At 35.3% G+C, this 18,422-nt stretch overlaps 1 protein-coding gene across 2 annotated transcripts in view; it reads left to right on the top strand.

The window, feature by feature from the left end:
* The window catches only part of RPTOR (regulatory associated protein of MTOR complex 1), a 547,756-nt gene that overhangs the window by 178,939 nt on the left and 350,395 nt on the right, over nt 1–18,422 (top strand). For both annotated transcript variants that reach the window (XM_036753902.1, XM_036753901.1), the window contains exon 4: nt 10,497–10,655. In XM_036753902.1, the coding sequence (XP_036609797.1) occupies nt 10,497–10,655 (159 nt within the window). The remainder of the gene's footprint in view (nt 1–10,496; nt 10,656–18,422) is intronic.

Raw genomic sequence — 18,422 nt, 5'->3', positions numbered from 1 at the left:
CGTCATTGGCTTTTTGGAGCTCTTTTGCCATTTGAGTTAGTCTATTTTTTAAGGTGTTGCTTTCTTCAGTATATTTTTCAGTATTTTTTTGGGTCTCCTTTAGCAAGTCATTGACTTGTTTTTCATGGTTTTCTCACTTGAGTTAGTCTATTTTTTAAGGTGTTATTTTCTTCAGTATTTTTTGGGGTCTCCTTTAGCAAGCTGTTGACTTGTTTTTCATGGTTTTCTTGCATCACTCTCATTTCTCTTCCCAATTTTTCCTCTACTTCTCTAACTTGATTTTCCAAATCCTTTTTGACCTCTTCCATGGCCTGAGGCCAGTTCATGTTTTTCTTGGAGGCTTTTGTTGTAGGCTCTTTGACTTTGATGACTTCTTCTGGGTGTATGTTTTGGTCTTCTTTGTCACCAAAGAAAGATTCCAAGTTCTGAGACTGAATCTGGGTGCGTTTTCTCTGCCTGGCCATGTTCCCAGCCAACTTACTTGACCCTTGAGTTTTTCAGCGGGGTATGACTGCTTGTAGAGTAAAGAGTACTATGTTCCAAGCTTGAGGGGATGCTGCCACACCAGCTCTCCTTCTTCCCCAAGAACCCCCTACCCGGACTGGACTTAGATCTTCAGTAGGCTCTGCCCTCTTGCTCTGATCAGCCACTTAATTCCTCCCACCAGGTGGGTCTGGGGCTGGAAGCAACTGCACCTGTAGTTATGTAGATGCCCCACCTCCTTTGCCCCTGTGGTGGTGGCTGAACCATGAACTCTATCACCCTGTCCCCAGCAGCTTTTCCCACTAACCTTTTCTATTGTCTTTGGTGTTTGTTTGTTGAGAAGTCTGGTAACTGCTGCAGCTCACAAATTCAGGGCACTAGGACACACTCCGCCCAGCTCCTGGTCTGGTTGGTCTGCTCCGCTCTGCCCCGCTCCCAGCTCCATGCGCGAAAGACCTCACCCAGCAACCATCGAGGCCTGGATGGGCTAGAGCCCTGCTTCCCTCTGCTATTTTGTGGGTTCTGCACTTCTAGAATTGGTTCAGAGCCATTTTTTATAGGTTTTTGGAGGGACTTGGCAGGGAGCTCCCGCTTGTCCCTGCTTTCCAGCTTCCATCTTGGCTCTGCCCCCGCTTTTTAATTTTTATTACCAGAATTTCTATTAATATTTTTCTCTTTCTCCATCCCTATCAGAACCATGCAATTTTAAAGACATGAAGAAGAGAAATGAAAAAAAATCTGAAAATATATACAGTGGTATGCTGTATGCACAGAAGTACACCCATACACCTCCCCAGCTCTCTAAGGGAGTTTGGTGAGAGTATCTTCTGATTATCTTCTTTGGAACCATGCTTGTTCTTTCTAATCTCACAACATTTACTTTTGATTTGTGTTTGTTCTTTCCATTTGCATTATTGTAGTCATTGTGTATAGCTTTTGTATTTCTGCTTACCTCATTCTGCAGCAATTCATGTCAGTCTTTCCATGCTTCTCTGTATTTGTCATTTGTCTTTTAGATTTTTGGACAAAATTAATGAGTCCAGTTTTACGTATATTGAGGTTAAGACTTTTCCAGCATATTCATCTTGAAATGTCCAATAGGCCTTTGGCCTTTTAGAAGCTGGATGTTTAGATATGGGATTCATCTGCATAGAGTTAATAGCTAAAGGCTTTTAATTAAACCTCTGGGAACACCCACAGTTAAGAGACCTGATATGGATAATGATCCAGCATAGAAGATTGAAAAAGAATTGGTCACTTGGGCAGATAGAGAACCCAGAGAGAATAGTGTTCCAACCAGACCCCTCTCACACCCTCAAAAAAAAATCACAAACCATGTAGGAGTTGTCAGGAGGAGAGGGCAATAGGCTGTGTCAGATGCATCAGATACATTGAAAAGCATGAGGACTGAGAAAATGCATCAATTTGATGATTAAGATATCATTGTCAACTCTAGAGAGAAGTTCCAGTTAAATGTTGAAGTTGAAAGCTGTATTGCAAAAGGTCAAGGATTGAGTAAGAGGAAGGAAAGCAGAGGCAGTGAGTGTAGGTAGTTTTTCTAGGAGTCTGGCTCAGAAAATGAAGTCACCAAGCATTTATTAAAACATCTACTAGGTCCAAGGTCTCAAGAGAGGAATTATATGGTGGAATATAGTTTGAGAAGATTCTAGGTCTAATAAAGTCTATTTAAGGATGGGACGTTCTTAGTTATGTTAGAAGGCAATAGGGGAGGAATGAGTAGATAGGGAGAGGTTAAAAATAAGAGAGAAAAAGAGAGAGGATGTTGATGATGCTTGAGAAGACAGGAGGAGATAGAATCAAAATGTGCATTTGCCTTGGCAAGCAGAAGGGTCATCTCAGAGACTAGGGGAAAAGAGGAGAAATTGGTACATGACATCGATAAGTTTTGAGTGAAGAAAACAGAAGAACTTTTAGTTAGAAGCAGCATTGCTCTTAATTATCAAGTCTTTTGCTTGGCAAGGAGGATCATATGTTTAGTATATGAGGTAATTTCTGGTTTCTTTGTATATCTTCACTAAGAAAAGGCGATATTCAGATTCAGCGTATATCACAAACCTTATTCAAATATGTATTGGTCACTGCTGCTTTATATTCCAATTAATTCAAATACTTTTAGTAAGATTTTCATAAATATATGTCCTTTGTCTCTGACATTTCCTTTTCATTATATCTGTATGTCACTTTTGTTTTGGAATCATGTATCTAGTTAGTATCTTTGCCTCTTAGTGATACAGAATGCTTTTCAGTAGCACTTATAATTCACTAAAATTGCTTTGAAGTAAGCATAATTTTGTATTTGTACTTTGTAATCTATATTCTATTTAATATAACCATTTGCGTATATTTTATACTTCAGTAGCTCTGTGACCTCATAATAATAGCTGGTATTTATATAGTGCTTTTAGACTTGCAAAGTGCTTTACGTGTTAACTTCTTTGGTCCTCACAATAATGCTGTGATGTAGGTGATATTATTACAGTTCTTTTACATATAAGGAAACTGAAGCTGAGAAAGGTCCTCAAGATCATACATCTAGTAAGTGTCTAGAGTGGGATTTGAACTTAGGTCTTCAACTCTATCCATTGAGCCACCTAGCATTGCTGTCATCAACTGGAGTATTTATTCTACCAGAGCATATCACAGCTTATCAAATATCAGTCAGAAAATCTTGGTCTGATGTGCAGATATGTTACCTAGTAGCTGTGTGATTCATGGCAAGTTAGGATGCTGAGATTTTGATTCCTTATTTGTAAAAATCTATATATCAATAATTACTTTTACGCCCTATCCCACAGGGTTTTCATGACAGAAACACAAAGTTTATAGATATATAAATTATTTGGGTGATGATGATGAAATCTGAGGAGGTTCTTTCTTCAATCCTTGCATATTGCTCTCAGCATCTGTTGCAGACCCCCTGCCTTGCCTTATTCTTAATAATTACCAAATTCTCAGTATCACACACTTGGAAGGTACAGTAAGGACTATTCTAATCCTGTCCTTATCTGAATAGGAATCTAGTCTAAAACATAGCTTAAAAATGTCAACTGTTATTTGAAGCCTTTCATGAGTTTGAACCTACTGTCTCCCAGGGAGTTTATTCTGTTTTGGACATCTAATATGGTTAGGAAGTTTTCATTGTACCAAGCTAAGTCAGCTTTTCTTCAGCTTCCATCAATTCTCTTAGTTATGCTTTCTGAGAGAAACTTGTCAACTTCTGCTTAATTGGCTTGTCTTACATAGTGATTCCTAACCAGTCAAAATGTTTCATTCCTTCTAATTGGGTGTAGTCTTCCAGACTTTGAAGAACTTCTGGTCAATTTTCTTCATAGATAGCAGTATGTAATTATGAAGACCAAATATGGACATAGTGAAGAATTCAGAAAATGTATTTCCTTCCCTTATTTTGAGAGGTGATGGGTACTGTAGTATTGAATATTGCATATACCATAAGATATTTTTGATGAGTTAGTTAGTTTACTGAACCCCTTTATTTTCTTTCCTTTTTATTTTATTGTTTTTCAATGAACAAAAAATCAATTATCTTTTATTGGGAGAAGAAAAATACAACCTTTGTATAGTCTAGGAAACATGCATTGGTTTTATTGAAAAATGATATATCTCATTCAGCACATTGAGTCTACCACCCCCCTGTTAGGAGTTAGGTAGCCTGCTCTATCCATAATTTATTCTTCAGAATTAATAGAGTTCTTAAATCTTTCAAAGTTGTTTATCTTTACAATATACAATAGGTATATAAATTGTTTTCCTAGCTCTGCTTCCTTCACTATTCGTTTCCAAGTTTTTCAAGATTTCTCTAAATCCATCCCTTTTACTTTTTTTTTTTTTTGCAAAACAATACTGTTTGACATATATCCTAATTTGTTTACATTTTATTTCCTTTAAAATTTTTGTTATAAAGGATGACTTGCTGGGTAAGTAAGGGCAAAGGGATATTTTGGAAGTGAATGTGATATAAAACAAAAGATATCAATATAAATAAGATTAATTTAAAATATGTTTAGGTGTAATAGCTGACATTTATGTCATGCTGTAAGTTTTCCAAAACATTTTATAGACTAAATTATCTCATTTAAACAACACCGTGTTTTACCAAATAAAGAATTTTTGTCCCCAAAACTTAAGTCTTACACTTGTCCAACACAAGGTCATTTGATGCTGTATATGTCTATCTGTTCCACTGATCTACCTTTCTGTTTCTTAGCCAGTACAAGATAGTTTTTTATGATTATTGCTTTATAATATAGTTTAATATCTGGTACTGATAATTTTTTTTCCTTTATATTTTTTTCACTAGTTCCTTTGATATTTTTGATCTTTTGTTCCTTCAAATGAATTTTCTTAATGTTTTCTCAGTAAAATAATTTTTTGGTAATTTAATTGGGAAGGCATTGGATATATACATTTTATTTTCATTTTAAAATTTAAAATTTAGTTTTATGTGCTGTTATTTTCATTTTGCAGATGAATAAAAAGAGTCATATAGCTAGTAATTGTGGGAGTCAGGATTCAAATCCAAGACTTTCTGACTCCAAGTCCAATTCTCTATCTACTGTGTTGTGCTACATTTTTGTTACCATTCTGGGTAGCCAAGGTTGGCCCAAGTCTGAGTTTTGGATAGCTTATGACAAAAGGCATGGTTTTATTATCTGAATCACATGTTTAGCTTTTCTGTGTTCTATGGCCATTGATCTCTAACCTTGACCCTTGTTCAAACAAGTATAATGTCAGTTAATGGGAGTAGACAGAAAGTGAGTGTGTCTAGATTAGTGTTTAATCTGTGCCAATCTTGCATCACCACTAGAAAACAGCTAGTTCAAAGTGCTTGCCTAAATACTTTATAGGGTTTTAAAATTCAAATTTAAAATTCTGTCATGCGAAAACATCATATTTAAAGCATTACTGATTTTAAATAATGCCCTAGGTCATCCAAGTATACTTGGTTCACTCTGTGAGCATGCAGTTTCTTGGAGCTGTGGACAAAGCTCTCTGCATATACCATTTTGTGGATGAAGGTTGAAAGAAAGAAAAGACAGTTCCATCTACACTGCTAAAATATTTAAATGACAATAGCAATGTTTTATTATATCATCAATGTAGGCTTATCTTTAGGTATGGCATTCAGTAATTTTTAAATTTTTATAATTTTTTTTTCTGTAATTATTACCTTGTAATAAACTTGGATCTGAAATACATTTTTCTTACCCTTTGCTGTATTAATAAACAGATACAAAACTTAAAAAAATTCTTTTATGATTCAAGAATATCATTTTTCAAGATCAAGCATAGCTAGTTCTAAGAATTTAGGGTACATCATTTCTGGCATTAGGATGTCATTTTGTCTCTGTTATTTTGATTTTTAAAAAACTGTAATTTACAGATGCAATCCTGATTTCTGGGCTTCTCTTCAGAAAATATGCCTTTTAGTTTGACAGGTAAAAGGACTTTTAGATGGGTATTATGCTGAACATGTTTGTGCTTTTTATGGTTCATGACTCAAAACCTGTGAAATGAGTTTAGGTTTCTGTCTCCATGATGAATTGTTTTGGGAAGGCTGAGTTATTTAGTGAGAGTATAGATGAAAGTCGCAGAGGTCTTACTCTTTCCCCTTTCTGTGTCTTCCAGTAATAATGCCACTTTTAGAAACTTCTCGTATAAATGTGTCATATAGTAAAATGCTTTCAGATTTACCCTCTTCTTAGTAATTTGTGCATACATATAACTATGGATAGAAGGATGAATTATATATCAGTTTGAGTTGCCTCAAAGAAAAATAGCCAGTCTCATAACAGTTTGGAACCTGAAAATTGTGAGTTAGAGGCTGCAGGTAAAAATACTGTTTTTCTGCTCTTCTCTTGTGGGTCTATAACTTGCACATACAATACTCCCGTGAAATTCATTTATTTATAGATCTAGACCTTGAAGGAACCTCAGAAACCATCTAGTTCCATTTTTCATTTTATTGTTGAGGAAACTGAGGCATAGGATGCCTTAAAGTAATATGTAATAGTAAGATGCCCTAAGTAATAAACATCAGAGGCAGGATTTGAACCCAGGTTTTCTAATTCAGAGCTGGTATACTTTGCCCTATTTTGCATCAAGGTCTGGGGTTTTGGTGAACTGCAAGCCCTATATGATATTAGTATTAAGAGATAAATAGGGAAGTGATAATCGCTTTTGTTCAGGCTTTATCTGGAGTATTTGTTAGTTCTGGGCACTGCAGGTTAGGAAGGGCATTGAAAGGCTGAAAAGAGTTTAAATGAGGGCAATCAGAATGTTGAAGGGCCTAGAATTCAAGCCAGGTGAGAATCAGTTAAAAGAACCATAAATGTTTTAGTCTGAAATGTAGAAGAAAAGACTCCATGATAGGTATCTTCAGATATTTGAAAAACAGAAAGAGAATAAAATTTATTTTGCCTGATCCCACAGGTCTATATTAGAAGTGATAGGTTTTACAGAGGCAAATTCAGGCTCATGTAATTAAAAACCAAAAATCAACAAGCAAAAACTTCCTATCAATTAAAGATGTCCCAAAGTAGAATGAGCTGCCTTCAGAGGTCAGAATGCCACCAAGAGATGATAGTTAACTAAAAGAGGAACTCCAAGAAATGAGTTCACAAGTAGTGGCCAATTCTAAGAGAGATAAAAGAAAGAAAAACCCTAACTTTCCTAAAGTAGTTCTGTTATTTGAGAAGAATGGATAATATTCTTTCTGTAATATAAAATAATTTGATGTTTTGATGGCACTGGTTGCATTTTTGGTATGTCTAGGTCTTTTGTCTTCTACCACCTTAATATCTACTACTACCTTTATATGGTCTCACACAGAGAGAAATGAGAGCAGGGAATTTTTTTGGTCTTAGTGTCTCTTGTGCCTATCACAATGTATAGTATATAGTAAGCATTTGATAAATGCTTGTTGATTTATTTAGTATGTACATATACACATCTAATTTATGTGTAGCTATATTACCATCTGTAAAAGGAAGTTTCTACTATTTGTACATCACAACACAAATATGTAGCAATATGAACCTCATCAAATTTCGATTCATGATTTCCATGGTAACATTTCTCTATTTACTTTTTTGACATTTCCTGTTCTGGATAAAATTTGTCAGCCAGTCAGTAAGCATTTATTAAGCACTTACTATGTGCCAGACACTGAGCTATGTATTGGAGATACAATGAAAAGCCAAAGAGAATCCTTGCCTTCTTAGGAGGTCACAATCTAATAGGGGAGACAAAATGCAAACAACTATGTATAAACAAATTACAGAATAAATTGGAAATAATTAACAGAAAAGGCACTAGAACTAAAAGAAATTAGGAAATGTTTTTTGCAGAAACTGAGATTTTAACTGGGACTTGAAGGAAGCCAGTGAAGCCTGGAGGCAGAGATGAGGAAGGAGAGCATTCAAGGAATGAGGGATAGCCAGTGAAAATGCCCAGCATCAAGAGATGGAGTGTGTTGTTTGAGGAATAGCAAGGAGGTCAGAGTCACTGGATCAAAGAGTACATGGGGGAAAGGGATGTTAAGGTGTAAGAAGACTGAAAAGTGTGAGGGCCTACATCATAAACACCAAATAGCAGATTTGGTACTTGATCATGGAGGTGGTAGGGAGTCAGTGATTTAATGGTGGGGTGGAGTGACATGATTGCACCTTTGCTTTAGGAAAATCACTTTAGTGGATGAATGGAGAATGCATTAGAGTGGGGAGAGACTTGAGGCAGGCCGATTCAACAGCAACTTGTTTGTAATAATTCAGGCATAAAGTGATGAGGGCCTGCCCCTAGGGTGGTTGTAGTATTTAAGGAGAGAAGTGAGCTTATTTGAGAGATGTTACAAAGGAGCAGTTGACAGATTGGATATGAAAGGATGAGAGATAGTGAAGAGTCAAAGATGACACCTAGGTTGTGAGTCTAGAGATTTTTGTGGTGGGAACTAGACTTTGAAATATTTTTTTAATAGTAAAGCTAAAAGTGAATTTGATAATGAATTTCTTAGCATTTATGTTTCTGACTTATGTCTTAGCTTTTGGATTCTGGTTTATGGAGTAATCTAAAAAGTTAAATGTAATACAATTAGAGTTGGTATCCTGTCTTTGACATTCTCCATTTTCCAGGTAGTCATAACTTAGTCCATGGTTTTAAAAAAAAGCTCCTCTAATGTCAGATATGACTGCCCCAATTAGACATGATAATTTCCTGTTCATACCACCACCACCCTCCACCCTCCCCTCACGTAGTTTCTGCTGATATTATAGCATTTATATTCTTTTGTCTTATAATTACTCCCTAGCCATTACCAGATATATACATACTCCTAGAGGCTATAAATTTTGTCTTAGTTATGTCTAAGATAAGATCATAGGATCATAGATGTAGGGCTGAAATTTAGTGGACTTAGAAGTGCACTATAAAACTCATTTTTATAGACAAGATAAATAAGACCTAGGAAAGTTAAATGACTTATTCAAGATCACAAGTAGGAGAGCTTGTTTTTGAATGCAGGGCCTTTAACCAAAACTTTGGTGTTCTCTCCAACTTTTCCACACTGCCTCCATCTTTTGGTTTCCTCTCAGATGCATAACTTGTGGTATGTAACACTTGTGTTAAAAATAATGCCTTATACATAGTAGGCATTTTGAATATTTTTTCAGTGGGATTGAGATTATTGACTGAGAATAAAAAGTCCTTTTAGTGAGGAAAATGCATCCTTATTTTCCAATTTTGACATTTTTCAATTTTCAGAGTACTTTTTAATGTTTGCAGCCCTTCTAAGAACAACAAAAATAATAATTATAACATTTATGTAACATTTTAAGTGTCTCAAAGTCCTTTACATACATTATTCCGTATTCTTCCTCACAACCCTCTTTGGAGGTAGGTGGCTTTATTATCCCTATTTTATAGTTAAGGAAACTGAGGCATACAACTGTCAAGTAAACTGTTTAGGGTCACACAGCTAGTGTATGTCATAGGCAGAATTGAAGCTCAGGTCTTTCTCACTCCCAATCCAGCACTTCATGCATTGCACTACTCAACTGGGTTAGTCCATTTTGTAATTAATATTGTTGTTTATCTTCTAACTATTAACATTAACATTAACATCTTTAAGGCAGTATTGACAAATTTTAATTATTTTTATGTGGACAAAGAACTATTTTCTCTTCTTGCCTTGTCTTAATATTATATAAGAAAGAAACCCTCACCCCCCAATATACATAGTTAAGCAAAACAAATTCCTACATTCAACATGCCCAAGAAATACGTATTTCAGTCTACACTCTGCATCCATTTCATCTGTCATGAGTCAAGTGTTTTCATAATTGGTCATCTGGAATTGTTAGTCTTTTTGTTTTTATAAAATAAAAATGTTATTATATAAATTGTTCTGTATTAAATAATTGTTCTGATGGTTCTGTTCACTTCATTCTGTTTCATTTTAAACAGTATTTCTCAGGTTTCTCTGAAACCACTAACATTTTTCTTATATGGTTGATTGTCATGAGCTAATTGTCAGAATACTAATTGGCATAACTACGGGTGCTGAAATTCCTCATAAGGAGCATGAGTTTTAGGTAGCAAGCTCTCTCTGCAAACTTTTCCGTACTTAATATCTATTCTTACCTTTGTAACTATTACAGTGTTTAACTGGATCCAGGTGCAGTCTATGCTAATGTTAATAACGTCTATCCATAGAAAAGTAAGAGACAAATCCAGCAACTGAATATTACAGATTTTTGTCATTTTCACTTTAAATATAAAAGTATTTAGTATGTATAATAATAATGTCATCACTTCTTGACTTGAGTGTGGCATTACAGACTGGTGGAATGATAGTCTTGTTTATTTAGTTTCTAGTTGGGGAAAGCTATGACCAACATCAAAAGGAATCCTGAGGTTTATAGAGTAGCATATGTAGTTGAGATTGCATTATAATTTTAAAATTTCTTCTGCTGCAACAGGCCCGCTACAAACAAAGTCTTGATCCAACAGTGGATGAAGTCAAGAAACTTTGCACATCTCTGCGCCGAAATGCCAAGGAAGAACGAGTTCTCTTCCACTACAATGGGCATGGTGTACCAAGGCCCACAGTGAATGGAGAAATCTGGGTCTTCAACAAGGTTGGTGAACTTTAAACAGGCCTATAAACTGAGTTCCCTACTTTTTTATTGCTGTCATCTTTCTCTTATTGCCATACTTATCCCCTTTTCCCTCTCCAGGAGCTGTCCCTTATGACAAATAATATGTATTTTATTTAGAGAGGAAGAAAAAAGTCAGAACAACTGATTGATACATTTATATATTCCCCCCAAAATGTGCGACTTACCTTCACAAAGGGGTAGGCTAAGGCTGTCTTTAGTGTCTCTCCATTGAAGTCCTGCTTAATCTTTATAATTTTGTTACATTTACTTTTGATTTTTGTTGTGGTGTTGTTCTTCCCACTTATATTATTGCAGTTGTCCCACTCTCCACTGATCTTCTGTCTTGCACCTCCCACTGCCTTTCAAAGATTTGAATGGGGTGTCCAATAGACATCTTAATCTCACCATGTCCAGAACGGAAATCATTATCTTTCCCCCTAAAATTTCCCCTATACTTATCTTCTCTATTACTCTTGAGGCCAACTTCTTCCTCTCAGTTTCTCCCACTCACAGCCTAGAAGTCATCCTCAACTACTCATCTGTCACTCCCAGTATCTTAATCTTTTGTCAAGACCTGTGATGTCACCTTTGTAACATCACTCAAATATGTCCCCTTCTCTCACCTGACACTGCCACTATTCTAGTATGCCACTATTCATTACTTCACCTCTGGACTATTTTTGGTGGGTCTGCCTATCTAGAGTCTTTCTTCATGCCAGTCCATCCTCCCATTAAGCCACTAAAGTGATTTCTTCTAAAGTACAGGTCTGACTGTTCACCCCCTATTCAATAAATTCCAGTAACTCCCTCTTATCTCCAGAATCAAATATAAAATGCTCTGTTTGGCATTCAAAGTCTTTCATAGCCTAGTTCCCTCCTAACTTTCCAGTGTTCTAGCACTTTATTCTCCATCACATACTTTTTGATCCAATGTCATTGGCCTCCTGGGTGTTCCAGGAACAAGATACTCCATTGCTCTGCTCTGGGTATTTTCTCTGACTCTCATGGAATGGTCTCCCTCCTCTATTCCAACTACTGACTTTCCCTTCTTTCTTTAAGTACTGACCAAAATCCCATCTTTTACTGGAAGCTTCCTCAACTCCTCCTAATTCTTATCTTCAAGATTTGTGAACCAAGGTAAGCTGGATGTGGTCAAACAGGAGATCTAAAGATTAAACATCAATATCTTGGGTGTCAGTGAATTTAAATGGGCAGGAATGAGTGAATTTAATTCAAGTGATCACTACATATATTACTATGGGCAAGAATCCCTTAGGAAAAATAGAATAGCCCTCATAGTCAATAAAAGGGTGAGAAAGGAAGTACTGGGGTATAATCTCAAAATGACAGAATGATATCAATTTGATTCCAAGGCATACAATTCAACATCATGATAATACAAGTCTGTGCTCCAACTACTGATACCAAAGAGGCCAAAGTTGATCAGTTCTTTGAAGACCTACATCTTCTAGTAATAACACCAAAAAAAAGATGTCACATTCATTTTAGGGGGTTGGAATGCCAAAGCAGGAAATCAAAAGATAATTGGACTAATAGGCAAGTTGTGCTTTGGAATATAAAATGAAGCAGGGCAGAGACTAATAAGAGTTTTGTCAAGATAAGTCTCTGGTCATAGCAAGCACTCTTTTTCAAAAACCCAAAAGTGACGCTACCCATGGGTATCACCAGATGGTCAAAATAGAAATCAGACTGATTATATACTTTGCAACCAAAGGTGAAGAAGCTGTATACAATCAGTTAAAACAAGACTTGAGCTGACTATGCTTCAGATCATGAGCTTCTTTTCGCAAAATTCAAACTTAAATTGAAGAAAGTAGAAGAAACCATTGGATCATATAGGTATGACCTGAAGAGCATCCCTTATGAATATGAAGCGGGGGCAATAAATAGATTTAAGGGATTAGATTTGTTAGGTAGTGTTCCTGAAGGACTATAGACAAAGGTTTGCAATATTGTATAGGAGGCAGCAACAAAAAATGTTGGAAAGAAAGAGGGAAAAAGAAAGCAAAATGGCTGTCTGATGGGGCTTTACAAATAGCTAAAGAAAGAAAGTGAAAGGTAAAGGAGTAAGGGAAAGATGTACCCAACTGAATGGCAAATTCCAGAGAATAGTAAGGAGAGATAAGGTTTTCTTAAATGAGCAATACAAAGAAATAGAAAAGAACAATAGGTTGGGAAAAACAAGAGATCACTTCAAGAAACATTTTGGGAATGTTTTGTGCAAAGATAGTCATGATAAAAGACAAAAATTGTAGGGACTTAACAGAAGCAGAAGAGATTAAGAAGAAGTGGCAAGAATACACAAAAAAAGTGTACAAGCAAGTTCATAACATCGTTGGTAACCACTATGGTGTGGTTACTGTGGTTAGCCAGGCATCCTGGAGAAAGAAGTCAACAGGGAGCACTGGATTGTAAAAGATCAGTTTATGTCTCAATGCTAAAGAAGGGCAATGCAAAGGAATGTTCAAATTATCTAATATTTGATTTTGTTTCACACTCCAGCAAGGTTATACTTAAGCTTCTGCATGTTAGGCTTCAGCAATATGCGAATCAAGAATTACCACAAAAGCAACCTGGTTTTTGAAGAGGCAGAGGAACTAACGACCAAATTGCCAGCATTCGCTGGATTATGGAGTTCCAGAAAAACATCTACTTCTGCTTCATTGACTACATTAAAGCTTTTGACTCTGTGGAACACCACAAAATGTGGCAAGTCCTCAGGGATAGGAGTACCAGATCATCTTACTGGTTTCCTGAGGAACCTGTATTTGGGCCAAGAAGCAACAGTTAGAACTGAACATGGAACAACTGGTTTAGATTGGAAAAGGAGTACATCACCTTATATATTTAACTTATAAGCAAAGTACATCATATGAAACGCCAGGCTGGAAGAATCAAAAGCCAGAATTAAGGTTGCCAGGAGAAATATCAACAGTCTCAGATATGTAGATGATATTACTCCGATGGCAGAAATTGAAGAGGAATTAAGGAGCCTCTTGATGAGGGTGAAAGAGAATAGTCTAAAAGCTGGATCAGAGCTTAACATCAAAAAAACCCCAAAGATCTTGGCAACTGATCCTGTCTTTTTAGGGAGAAGAAATGTCAGCAGTGTCAGATTAGATATTCTTGGGCTCAAAGATCACTGCAGGCGGTGACTGCAGCCAGGGAATTAAAAGATGCTTGCTCCTTGGAAGGAAAGCTATGGCAAATCTATACAGCATGCCAAAAAGTAGAGACATCACCTTGCTAACGAAGATCCATATAGTCAAAGCTGTGGTTTTTCCAGTAGCAATATATGGTTGTGAGAGTTGGACTATAAGGAAAGGTAAGTGCCACAGAATCAACCCTTTCAAATTGTGGTGCTGGAGAAGACTTTTGAGAGTCCTTTGGATAGCAAGGAGATCAAACCAGTCAATACTTACATCAAATCAAGCTATTCACTGGAACATCAAATACGGGATCCAAAGCTTAAATACTCTGTCCACATAATGAGAAGACAGGACTCATTGGAAAAGACCCTGGTAATGGGAAAGATTGAATGCAAAGGGAAAAGGGGACAGCAGAAGATGAGATGGATAATAGGAAACAATGAGCATGAACTTGGACAGACTTTCAGAGAGAGCGAAAGATAGAAGGACCTGGTGTGCTATGGTCTATGGAGTCATGAAGATTCAGACGCAACTGAATGATTCAACAACAAAAGTAATATTTATCTTGAATGTAATTTGTTTTCTATGTATTTGTTTACATGCTGTCTCTCACATTAGACCCTCAGCTCCCTGAGGGCAGATATTTTCTTTTACCTCTTTTTGTATTCCTACAGCTGAGCATAGTGACTGGCACTTAGTGGATATTTCATAATGATAGTTTACTAATTGATTGGTATTTAATGCGTATATTGTTTTCTTGGCTTAGTTTACTTCAATCTGCATCAGTTCATGTAGATTTATGTTTCTTCGTATTCATTAAATGTATAATTTCTTACAGCACAGTAATATGCCATTACATTTGTGTGCCATAATTTGTTTAGGTGTACATTGGTTGATAGGCATCTACTTTGCTTTTAATTCTTAGCTATCATAGAAAGTGCTACTTTAAATACTTTGAAGTATATGGGACTTTCTTCTTATTGATGTCTTCCTTGGTGCATAGGCCTAGTAATTGAGTTACTGATCCAGAATATAGACATTTTAGTCACTCTATTTGCATGATTCCAAATTTCTTTCCACAATGGTTATACAATTTTACTGTTTCACCAACAATGTATTTAGTGTGCCTATAGTTGCCTAATCCCTCCAATATTTACTATTGCCAGTTTTTGTCATCTTTATGAACTTCCTAGTGATGAGGGGGAACCTTAGGGTTGCTTTGATTTGCATTTCTTTTATTATTAATGATTTGAAACATTCTGTAGCGAAACCTCCTGCAAGTCTTGTCCATATGCATGTTTTGTTGACCCATTACCATTTTTATTTATCTTAGGAAAATAGAAATATAGCTTGACCAGGGGCATGATATCATTTATTAAATTTAAAGTTCTTAATGTCATTTTCTACAGCAGTCACGAGGTTAGGAGAAGAATGGGTAGATGAATAGTTTGGAGATAGAATGCATTTCAAAAAATATTTAGAATACTAAAATGTTGGATTTGTTAACTAAAAGTCATGACTAATATAAAAAATAATCCTGAGTCATGTAGTGTAGCATATACATATAGATTTATATTTTATTTATCAGGCTGTCATTAGCTGACTATTTATCTGGGATCTTTGAACTAGTACTTCGTTATTACCTGTAGATTGTTCATTAGTGTTTGAGAGAATGATTACAGTTTTGATTACAAAATGATTACAGAGAATGATTATAGATAATGCTTTTGAATTAAATTTTTTTTTAAATTGGAGATTGGTATGAAATCTCTCCATATCTCTACTTTTCTTTGTAGATAAATGTTATTTCTTTATAATTGACATTACTTGTCTCAGTGGATTAATCCCTTCTGTTAACTAGCATGTTCAAAAATACACTTTCCTTCATTCTTAGAGAAGCATTCATAGTTTCTCCATCTTGCGAGAAAGAAAGTCCAAACTGGATATAGAGACGTTTCCTCTTACTCCTCTTCACCTGAGGGTTTTTGGTTTTTATATTTCATTTTACTTAGAATAGAGCTGTCCTGGTTTTGGTCTCAAAGGGTTTTTGCAGTCCCAGATTTATGCCACTTCTTATGTACTTGGAGTTTTGGAATAAAACTACACATTTTAAGTTGAAAAATACCCAGAATAAGCCGCTTCCAGACATATCCCTTTCTATTCCAAAGAGTCCTAATTGTTAACTCCTCCTCCCATTTTACAAATAACAAAACTGGTGTCCTGACACATTAAGTGATTTGTGTAGGCACATATAACTAGTAAGTATCTCAGTTAGAATTTATATCCAAGTTGTCATGATTCTAAGTTCTTTAAATGATGATCCAATACACGATGCGGCATTGTGAAATTAGAGGATTTCAATCTATCACTAGTTAGTCTATCTAAGTCTGCCTCTGAAACTTCTACCAATGATAGGCTCTCCAATCCTAACAACTGTCTTCTTTTAATCCCTCCCAGCATTTACCATTCTCATCTTTTTCTTTTTTGCCAATTTGCTGGATATCAGGGTGTGCAACTTAAGAGTTGTTTTGATTTTCATCTCTCATAATGGAGCATTCACTATGGTTGTTCATAGTTTGCTTTTCTTTTGAGAAATGTTTGTTCATATCCCTTGAACATTTGGGAATGGCTTTTGGTTTTATCTGTTAATTGTTTATGTATCTTGGCTATAAAGCCCTTTTTGAGAAACTTGATGTGAAAAAATTTTCCTCACCTGATAATTTCCTTTTTATTCTGGGTGTATTAATTTTTTTTATTAAAGTTTTTCAGTTTCATGTAACTAAAATTATGTATTTTTCTTTTGTTGTTGTTTCTCTCTCTTTTTTGGTTGAGAGATCTCCTACTCATATCTCTGAAAATTATATCATCTGTTCCTCTTTTAATTTTTTAGTAGCATGATTGTTAATATTTCAGTTTTCCTAGCAGGTTTTTTAAAAATTAAACGGTTTTTTCCTAAGTAGTTTATGTTTTAGAGTTTATTAAACACTGAGTCATTGAATTTCATCATTTTTGAATCCACCTTTTTTGTTTCCTGTTTTGATATATTATTCTATTTTTTATCCAATACTAAATAAATTTTTTTAATGACTTCTCCTATATAAAATAATTTGAAGTCTGGTGGTGCTAATCCTTTTTCCCTTCCTCTTTTCATTATTTCCCTTGATATTCTAGATCTTTTCTTTCCCTAACTGAATTTTGATAGTGTTTTATTATTTTTTTAAAGTATCCCTTTTGATAGTTTGATGTAATATTAAAACTACATTTGGTTGTTCTATCATTTTTATTGTATTGGCATGGTCCAGCCATGAGCCTTGTATGTTTCTCCAACTATTTAAGTTGGTGTTTGTTTCCTTAAAGAGTACTTTTAATTGAACCTATACAAGTATTTTATGTGCTTTGATAGATTAACCCCCAATGTTTTATGCATTTTTTAGTTACTTAGAATGAGATGACCCTTTCTATTATTGCTTCTTTTTTTTTTTTAAGTCCACAGAAATGTTGTTAATTATTTTGGGTTTATTTCGTAGCTTATAATATTATTGAAGCTACTAATTATATCAAGTATTTTTGCTTTTTCCCTAAGATTTTCTAAATAAATCTCATTTCATCATCAGATAAGGATGATTTTATCTCCTTTTTAACCATCTTTACACCTTTATATCTTTCTCTTGTCTTCTTATTACTAGTATTTCTAGAAAGAGAGTGGGCATCCTTGCTTAACTCATTTACTTATTGGGCAATCTAGTGTGTCCCTATTAGTTGTGGTGCTTCCTTTTGTTTTTAGATAGATACTTTTTGTGACAAAGATCTAACCAAGATCCCTCTACTCCTGTAGTCTAGTACAGTAATGGCTATAGATTGTCATGCAATTTATGATGTGTCACAGATTCTCATGCCTCTTCTGTTAGCAGTAATTGTACGTTGGAATGGGTATGGTTGCAACACCAAGTGAGAAGAAAGTACCTGCATTGGGTTGGAGTGTGGTCTCTCTTTTCTCTCCCAGTTCTTAATTCTGGTATCCTATATAATATATAAGTACATATGCTATATATTTTAGCCAATTAAGAAATGTTGTATTATTTGTTGAAGTGGAAATGTTAGAAGCATTGTTATGTCAATATTTTATTTCCTTCACCTTTGCTCTCTAGGTAACATTCTCCACTTTCGTGCTCTATCCCTTGTTTCACTGTGAAAGATTGCCATGCCACTACAACCTTTTTTTGTATGTCTTCTATGCAGTGTTCAGTTTTTATTAGTGAAAAGAAGCCCTATGTGGATGTAGATTTCTAGTCTTCACACATATCTTGCTAGCTGGTTTAATGAGTAGCTATCATTACACAAACACAAAAACCCCATCATTTAAAAAACTGTTTTCTGTTACCCCAGACTTTTGGAACTTTGGTAGTTGAGTGGTATCATTCAGTTTTTAAGAACACACAGATGATACATATACTGTCCCTGATTTCTTAGTTAACTTGTTGTTTTAGCTGGAGTACTCTTCTTGGTCAGAAATGGATTTCAGCCACCTGCTTGAAAATCAATGTCTTTTTGTGAACTTTGGGGGTGATTTTTTTTT

Source organism: Trichosurus vulpecula, chromosome 4, assembly GCF_011100635.1.
Source record: "Trichosurus vulpecula isolate mTriVul1 chromosome 4, mTriVul1.pri, whole genome shotgun sequence".
NCBI classification, from domain to species: Eukaryota; Metazoa; Chordata; class Mammalia; order Diprotodontia; family Phalangeridae; genus Trichosurus; species Trichosurus vulpecula.
This window is presented reverse-complemented; position numbering and strand designations above follow the sequence as displayed.